We start from the raw sequence: 8,944 nt of genomic DNA, 5'->3' as shown, positions 1-8,944 counted from the left end.
TTTTTGTCGCGGAACAAAATTTTCATATTGTGTAATTAGACAAAGAAACATAACTTTTATCGTATTTGAAAAAGACAATCAGAGAATAGAGCTCTGTATTTTATTGACTACTAGTAGTACAAACAGCATTAATAGTAGCGATTAATTTAGTTGTTCGTCCAGAACTGAGCTTGAAGATAATCAACCATTTTCTTGTCAATCTGGAATGCCTTGGCTAGAACATCGTCAGATATGGGCGGATTGGATCCAAACACACTTTTGGCAATAGTAATCACACCAGGATTCTGGCTGCTTAGACCAGCAAATGCAACGGCTTTAGTTTTACCAATGTTGAACTGGAAGTGAATAAGGCCTTCGGGGAACACAAACACATCACCCGGATAAAGAACTTTAGTGAAAAGGCGATTATCTGGATTGGAGGTGACAAATCCGACAGAAAGTGTACCCTCCAAGACTGCTAGGGCCTCAGTTGCACGAGGGTGAGTGTGCGGTGGGTTGAGACCATAGGGTGCATAGTCTATACGAACCAAAGAGATGCCGAGAGTGTTAAGTCCAGGTATTTGATCCACATTTGCTGGAGTGACCATTGAACCAAGTTGGTTTGATGTGTTTCCCGGTTTACGAAGCCCACTGAAGAAGAAGTCATTGGCTGTAGCAAGCTTCGCATCCTTGCAGAATTTTCCATTCACAAAAACTGCAAAATGTTCGTGTATCGATCAGCATATATGAAACTACAAAAAAGTATAACAACTTGCAATATATATGATACGACTGACAGCTGTAAATAACAGCAAATTGATTTTAACATAGCACCTATATATTATAATAAAAAAAACCCAAAAAAGTTAGAGCTTATACCCCCATCTTTAGTGTCCTTAATGGCAACACAAAAATCCTGAAGTGGACTAGGATCAGATGCAAGAGCAAAGGAGGCGAAGGCAAGTACGGTGAAAGCTACAAGGATTGCGGAGCCCATTGTGTTAATGCTTTGTTATGTTTGAGTTGATGAAACTTAGCATGTCTTACATGGGTATTTATACAGGTAGCTAGGAACAAATTTTAGAACTGGTCTCATATGCATCATTTTTATTGGAGGTAGCAATTACCTTCCAAGTCTTCAAAAAACTACTTTTCCTGTATATGATTGTAGACATTGAATTGTTCTACCAAAATAAAAATAATAAACTTGTTGAAAAAAGGTTAATATCCAACAACTAAAGAACCTGGTACATTTTAATCTTAACTACTCTCCGTAGTAAGTAGTCGACTCAGTTCCTTTGATCACGTCGTAACTTGTAAGAGAGATAGAAATGGTAAGCAGCAAAATTCTTCTGGGGAGTTAGTTATAGGCTGCTAATTGACTTTGAGGCATTTTTTAGTACATAATTGTGACATATTCTTATGCCGATTTGGTGCAGTGACACATTATGACACAGTATCGGCATTTTGAATAAATTTCATACCGATTTCTTGAAAAATATAAACCAGTGTCTTCTATCTACAAAGGCATGTGTAGATAAGAGGTTTTGTTTGGGTTTAAGCCAAAAAAAAAAAAAATAATAATAAAAATGGTTTATTCTTGACAAGCTGATAAAATTTCTTATTTCTTCTTTTCCTTCATCTCATAATCCACAAAAGTCGTGTAAAATGGAAGCTATTCAGTCCCACACACTGCTCTCCTTCTCTTCCAACTTAAGGTAACTCACACACACATACTCCATACTTGTTTATATACTTCATGAAATGGGCTTGTCTTGTATTTCATATCTATCTATCTACATATTTTGTTCAAAATGTAGTATTTGAGCTTGGGGGTTTTAGTAATACCAAGAGAAGGAACACAGTTAAAACTGTATTATGTATATATGTATAATAAAACATGAAGTCCAAGGACAAGAATGTAAATTGGAACTTGGGGTGCTCCTAATATTACCATTAACTTAGTAATTTTTCTGAATTAACTAGTGGTATATTAATGTAATGCGGAGAAAAATGTTGGCTGTTAGTGTCATATTTTTCTTTTATTTGCATTTGAATTAGCTTTTCTATAAGGATAGCGGCTACAGTTGCTACCGGACTACTATCTTACATTCTTACACGGTCAATAACTAGATGGTAGCTAGAGTTGCTTACTCAATAATGTCTATTGTTATCATTGCAATGTGTACAGAACCACGATTGTTTGACTTTGTTGTGAACAATCAGACCTGTAAATGTTGGCATCTGATTGGTTGATGTTGACATGATCCTCTGATATGGTTTAGTACACTACAGTATATATGCATACACAATACTCTCTTGTATTTAAAAAAGAAGGATAAAGTATGTTGTGCTATAGTTGTCAAATCCTATTTTGATGTTTGAAACATTTTTCTTCTATCTCATGGGGGTGATCTCTATGAAATTCTAGAGAACTCCCGATGTATGGTTGCTGCCTACATAGACATTTAATACGTTTTCTGGAAAAACACTTGCAAGACACTAACAAACACCAGAACCTATGATGCACGGATACTCCTAAAATGCCATTGCACCAGTATCGGTCGACAATACCGATACGGGTACTGGAATCCCCGAAATAGACCTGATCCGATAGTTCTACTCCGTTGAAATGTAAATTGTTTTGAGGCTTCAAGCTATATTGACTTTGACATGTGTTATAATAGTTTTCACATGTTCCTGACTAACTTTACTCAAAGAACTACTAACATAATTTTTAGAATATACATATATTTTAAAATATTCATATTCATTAGTTGTACCCATAGGCTGTACCGTATCCTAATATTTCAAAAGAGTTGTATCATACCCCGTACCCGTGTTGCCGTATCGGTATTTGTACCCGTATCCGTGCATCATAGACCAGAACGATAGTAGTTAAATTGGTTTATGGACATGTGAAGTTGGACAATTCTAGAATGTCAGCAACGCATCTTCTATTGCACAATGCCTCGGGCCTCAGCTGCTTACGCTTAAGCACAATGGTTCATGACATGAAGACCCAACTAAAGAGCATATGAAAGTATTAGTGAGTTCATTTAAGGACCATAGAGGAGTTTATTTCTTCTCACTTCTAGGTTTGGCTTAACCGTAAAATAAGTGCTGATTGAGGTGTGGCGAAGATATAAATACAAAAAAAAAATCGCCAAGATCTGATACTGTATGGAGATTCTGCTTATAGAAGAGTTTATAAACTACTAAAATGGGGTCTAAGTGGGTGGTGGTTTCCTAATCATATGGTTTCTTCATTATGGTTGAATATATCCAATGATATATGTTTTGTGTGTATTCTTATTCGTATGGAAATACTTGTGTCGATGTGTCTGTTTGTCTGACCTATAATATGTTAAGGTATTCTAATTCCGTAATATCCCATGTATACATCCTGATTTAGATAGTATCTCATCATAGATTATTGCAATAAATGTATGTGAACCTATCTCCGTTTTCAACCAGTTGAAAGTGTAGGTACCAGAGGATTAGGCATCTGTCCTGGTTTGGAGAAGTGGGTTCCTTGTAGTTTGTGTTAGATCCTTGCAAATTAGAAATGTGTATCACACATTCATTACATTTTCCCCTGATGGTTTATTTTTCTTTGGGAAGAGAATATACATTACTCTTTCATTTCTCTGTAAAGCAGATCTTAACATTGCTTCTTACTTGACGAGAAACTTTCCAACCCTTTTGATTGGTGTTCTGAGTTTCTCAGTGGTTACTAACATAGCGTTCTGGTTTTCAGTAAAGCAAAGGTACTTGAAAATCTTTCTATTCCTAAGATTGAAATTCATAGGAGAATAAAAGTAGTTTCTCTTGGTATGTTGGCACCAAGGAAGTTTATGCAACGGAAGAAAAAGGTGGAAGTTTTCAAAGATGCAGAAGATGAAGCAAATCAGAAGAACTGGAGGAAATTGATGGGGGAAATTGATGAGGTGGGATCTGCGGTTTCAATCCTTAGAAGCCAAAGGATTAAAAACCAAGCTCTTCCTAGAGATCTTGTTCTTGGTACCTTGGTGAGATTTAAGCAGCTAAGGAAGTGGAACCTCGTTAGTGAGGTAAATGGTGACAAATATATTTTTCTTTATACTGTTCTCCGTTTCCTCTCCAAATAGTGAACGTTAAACCACAACAACTATATTTTTAACTTCCATTGTGCTTACTGCGCAACCCCATTCTGATGTTTCGGCTGTCCACCTGGGTTTCAGAAAACATTCATTTTCATTGTAATACAATCCAAAATTTGAACCCTCAGCAATATGGAAACCACTCATTTATCTATGTGTATAAAATATACCTTGTCTTTTTAATGTTTGGCAATCACTTACTTCGGCTTGTCAGTACACACTTTGGGAACCCAATAAATCGTCGTTATTCAGGTGGACTACCAATGGGTTATTGCAGTCATGCACGATAGGACTACCAATGGGTTTAAATAGAAAGAGTATGTTCTTTTTTCTTTCTTCTGTTGTTCTTTCTTAAGTTTTAACACTCAAGGGTTTTATAACTCCATGGTGTATCTTGGGATTATCCAGCCAGGAGGGGCTACTGATTGAAGGGTCAGATTCATTCATGTTGTGCATGCATGGACAGCTGGACCCTTTGAGCTATTGACATACAATGCATATTTGAATTATTCATGTGTTTCAGATTTTTTCTTTCTCATCATGCATTTTTTTCTTTTTGATCTTCTTTCTGGTAGATTCTTGAGTGGCTTAGGACTCAACACTGGTGGGATTTCAATGAGATGGATTTCATGATGCTTATAATAGCTTATGGTAAACAAGGTGATTTCAACAGAGCAGAGAGGGTTTTAGGCTACATGAACAAGAAGGGTTATCCACCCAGTGTGATATCTCATACGGCCCTTATGGAAGCGTATGGAAAAGGGGGCCAATACAACAAGGCAGAAGCGATATTTCGTAGGATGCAGTCTTCAGGTCCCGAACCTTCAGCATTTACGTATCAAATAATCCTGAGAACCTTTGTTGAGGTAAACCATCTCCAATTCGTGAAGTACGTATTACACTGATAATTTTGGTCAAAGAGAAATTATTAATTTATTGGGCCAGTTTTGTTTTTGGCCATTACTTCAATCAGTGACCACTTGTTAAGTGACTTGCTGCTTCACCTAGAGATACTTGACTTGGTGCAGTCAAGTGAGCTTGGCCCCCCCATAAATTAATAATTGATAGTGCTGGATCAATTGTTGACTGAAGTAACTCTTGCATTAGCTGGCGAGGCTTTTTAATTAATTTATTTATTTATGCCGAGTATTGCCCAAAACGTTTGGGCTAGATTAATGTTGTGTATGAAAGATGTCCTTTGGCTTTTGTGAATGCAGGCTGACAAGTTTGAAGAGGCTGAATCAATTTTTGAGACCCTTTTGGATGATAAAATTTCGCCTTTGAAGCCAGACCAGAAAATGTTCCATATGATGATTTATATGTATAAAAAATCAGGAAATTACGATAAAGCTCGTAAAACTTTTGCAAAGATGCCTGATAGAGGGGTCCCTCAATCTACAATTACCTTTAACAGTCTAATGTCCTTCGAAACCGATTACAAGGAGGTCTCAAGAATATATGACCAGGTACTATCTTAGACATTGCCTTTTCTGATTTTACTACTATTACAATCATTATTTTTTTTGCTGATTAGAAGTTCAGAAATATTTACCATTGCCATACGTCTGTTTTGACAACCTCAAATCTTGTAAATATGATCCAAACAGTAAGTTCGTTGTATGTTTTTATGCTTATCAACATTGAGTGAGCCTAGAGAGTAGAGACTAGTTCAAGTAGACTGAACCGTAGAACAAAATGCAACGAGGTATGTGCGTAAATTTCAGGTGACCGATATTCAAGATGTTTGCGGATTTGGTAACATGCAAGTACAATCCATGTCTCAAAAATTCTGAAATTCTGGTTTCTAATGGCACCGTAATTTTGCCCCAAAATGGCGTTTTCTACTGTGGTCTAAGCAAGTTCCAGGGCGGAAGTAATAAGCAATTAAGCCTGATTCTCACTTTCATGGCATGTTTAAATGGAGATAGCAATTTCCATGCACTCGCTCAAACACAAAAATGCATATACACATGAAAAGTGGAAGGCCATCTGAATTTACCTTTTGTGGTTTCAAAATATATATTATTATTCCTAATTCGATAGTTGTGCTTCTAACTTCTAAAGTAACTTACTCACAGATGCAAAGAGCTGGTCTTCAACCTGATGTCATAAGCTATGCTTTACTCATTAAAGCTTATGGAAAGGCGAGAAGGGAAGATGAAGCATTGGCAGTTTTTGAAGAGATGCTGGATGCTGGCGTCAGGTGTGTAGGCTGTAAAATTTCTAATACTCTATACCTCATAGAGAATTGATTTAGGTATGTCACATCTTTCAATCAATAGTACAAGATGCCGTTTCAGGGCGAAATCTCGGTAGCCTAAAAAACCAGAGTGGCTGAAACAACGGTTTCTTGCAAAACTTCATGAGCATCTCGTATATATAAGTTACCTGATATTCCACTTGATGCCGCGAGCTCGCAGCATTTTTCTCTATGATCTGTTATTAATTTTGCCTTGCATGTTCTTCCATATATAGAGAGGTGCAGAGGGCCATTAGACAGTGTTTCTTTAATTTGTGTACTTCGTACTCATGTGATGCTTTAACATTCAAAGCATAATGGATTTTCCAAGTTATAATTTCATCTGCACAAAAGGGTGTGCGTATGATGCATATCTGCTGCACCAAGAGGATCAAACCTCTGAATTAGACCATTGTCAAATTTATAGGCTATAGCCATGCTTCGGCAAAAGTATACACAATAAACTTGATGCCCAAGTCTTGTCTCTCGGGTTGATGCCTACTTATCAACCAATGTTAGATATTAACTCAGCCGCTATTGTTATGTCAACTAGTTTGATTTTACTCATTACAGTAAAATCAGTTAGCATAAAATTAGTTTAATTGGTTCGCCATTACAGTAAAATCAGTTTAGCTTTTGTTTACAACCCTTTGTTTGACTCTTTATAAAAAATAATAATAATAATAATACTAATAAATAAAATATTGCATTGATTACCATTCCCACAGTTAAAATGGGAACTTGATCGTTTTACTTCCCATTTAGCATACACCCTTTTCAAAGTTCTTAAAAGAATCCCTTGTCTTCTGAGTGAACATTTTAATAACCAGCCATTCTTCCCTTCTCTGCAGGCCTACCCGCAAATCTTACAACATCTTGCTTGATGCATTCGCGGTATCGGGAATGGTGGATGAAGCTCGGACTGTTTTCAAAAGCATGAGAAGAGACAAGTATGTCTACTTTCCTTAGCATGCCATGTAATGAAGAGTGAAAAGCTTATGTGGATAGACCACAGTTATTTTGTAGAGCTTCCTTCTTTTTCCACTTACATTTTCAATACTCTCCATGCTTTCAATATTATAAGTTGTTGACAAATGAGTTGTCCAAACGCAGTGGGTTATTACATCTTCTAATATTGTAGCCATGAGGAATTGAGGATGAGGTTTGTTTGCTGATGATTAATTATCTGACGAGTGGTAGACTTGTATATGTACTAGACAGAAATGATGGTTAAACAGAAAGTCGGTTTCATGCTAGAGATTCTTTCCCAATTCCTTCTTTGTGTTGCTCTTCAATATCTGCTTCCGCTTGCATAGATGAGCAGGAGCCGTGCACATGTTCAAGAGAAGTCAGGACATTGTTGTGTCTATTACATTATTTCTTTGACACCAAATTCCGAATTTTAATAGCATACTGGCATGCAATAGTTCGCAAATTGTAACGGATGTTGGTTTCTTTTTGCAGATGTGCCCCTGACATCTACTCTTATACGACAATGTTATCCGCTTATGTGAATGCATCTGACATGGATGGTGCTGAAATGTTCTTCCGAAGACTTCAGCAAGATGGGTTTGAACCTAATGTTGTGACTTATGGAACACTAATCAAAGGATATGCTAAGATGAATAATCTAGAGAAGATGATGGAAAAATATGAAGAGATGCGGCTCAAGGGCATTAAAGCCAACCAAACTATCTTCACCACCATCATGGATGCCCATGGAAAGAACACAGATTTTGGTAATGCAGTAATTTGGTTCAAGGAAATGGGATCATGCGGTTTCCCTCCTGACCAAAAGGCGAAGAACATCCTTTTATCCTTGGCAAAATCAGCTGAAGAACAAAAGGAAGCTAATGAGCTTGTAGGTCTTGCCGGTAACACGATTGATGGGGGAATGGGCATTGGCTTCTCCAAGAACAATGATGAGGATGAGGATGAGGATGAGGATGATGACAATGATGGTGTAGTTGGAGAAGCAACTTATCTGGAAGAGCAATATGATTCCATATCTACCAACGGCAATAGTGTAGAAAAACCTGAAGATGGAGATACAACTGACTTCGACGATATTTGATTGTGTTAGTTTTTGTTGTGCAAAATATTTGTATCTTAAAATGTTGTTCATAATAATACAATTGAATTTTGGGAACCTTTTGTTTGTAATATTTCATTTTCTAATCTGTTTTCAGCTGGATAAATTTCCTGAGAATGGGCTCAAGATTAAATAGGCAAGGATTTTTTAAGTATACAAATAAACTCAGATTTTGTATGAACGATTTTCTTTATGTTCATGAATCTTTTTAAAAAAAAAAGAAAAAAAAGAAGAGATTTCATTTTGTCCCGACCTTGAAACATTTTTTCCGGACTTTAAAGACTTAACAAATTACAAAGGATGGATATCCCCCTCGACGCATACTTGCAATTTGAAACTTGGGCTTCAGTAAGCCATAACAACTTTGTTGACCCTGCAGAAAGAGATCAGGGAGCTGACGGTAACACCGTACCAGCAGAATAGAACATAGGTTCGGGCGATCATACGTACTCAGAGTTTAGTGGAAGTAGCTTTAGAACAGTTGGCAAAATT

The 8,944-nt window shown here is 36.8% G+C and overlaps 2 protein-coding genes across 2 annotated transcripts; one reads left to right on the top strand and one right to left on the bottom strand.

The window, feature by feature from the left end:
- LOC147519114 (germin-like protein subfamily 1 member 13) lies at positions 1–1,368 on the bottom strand. The gene is made up of 2 exons (XM_086590783.1): positions 859–1,368; positions 1–694 (listed from the first exon to the last, which is right to left on the bottom strand). The coding sequence occupies exons 1-2, from the start codon at positions 974–976 to the stop codon at positions 147–149; spliced, it is 666 nt and encodes a 221-aa protein (XP_086446909.1). The 5' UTR covers positions 977–1,368; the 3' UTR covers positions 1–146.
- Positions 1,369–1,496: 128 nt separating this feature from the next.
- Positions 1,497–8,509, top strand: LOC147519113 (Tetratricopeptide repeat (TPR)-like superfamily protein). The gene is made up of 7 exons (XM_086590782.1): positions 1,497–1,697; positions 3,740–4,052; positions 4,697–4,987; positions 5,339–5,587; positions 6,200–6,324; positions 7,212–7,310; positions 7,825–8,509. The coding sequence occupies exons 1-7, from the start codon at positions 1,648–1,650 to the stop codon at positions 8,432–8,434; spliced, it is 1,737 nt and encodes a 578-aa protein (XP_086446908.1). The 5' UTR covers positions 1,497–1,647; the 3' UTR covers positions 8,435–8,509.
- Positions 8,510–8,944: the final 435 nt, after the last annotated feature.

The sequence above is a fragment of the Coptis chinensis genome, chromosome 2 (assembly GCF_015680905.1).
Source record: "Coptis chinensis isolate HL-2020 chromosome 2, ASM1568090v1, whole genome shotgun sequence".
Lineage (NCBI taxonomy): Eukaryota > Viridiplantae > Streptophyta > Magnoliopsida > Ranunculales > Ranunculaceae > Coptis > Coptis chinensis.
This window is presented reverse-complemented; position numbering and strand designations above follow the sequence as displayed.

What these genes read in the sequence shown, in the direction of transcription:
- LOC147519114 (XM_086590783.1), bottom strand. Translation starts at nt 976, where the DNA reads ATGGGCTCCGCAATCCTTGTAGCTTTCACCGTACTTGCCTTCGCCTCC. An exon ending in TAAGGACACTAAAGATGGGG is followed by an intron (nt 695 to 858) that starts GTATAAGCTCTA and finishes AACATTTTGCAG; the next exon opens with TTTTTGTGAATGGAAAATTC.
- LOC147519113 (XM_086590782.1), top strand. Translation starts at nt 1,648, where the DNA reads ATGGAAGCTATTCAGTCCCACACACTGCTCTCCTTCTCTTCCAACTTA. An exon ending in TCCTTCTCTTCCAACTTAAG is followed by an intron (nt 1,698 to 3,739) that starts GTAACTCACACA and finishes TCTGGTTTTCAG; the next exon opens with TAAAGCAAAGGTACTTGAAA. An exon ending in AGTGGAACCTCGTTAGTGAG is followed by an intron (nt 4,053 to 4,696) that starts GTAAATGGTGAC and finishes TCTTTCTGGTAG; the next exon opens with ATTCTTGAGTGGCTTAGGAC.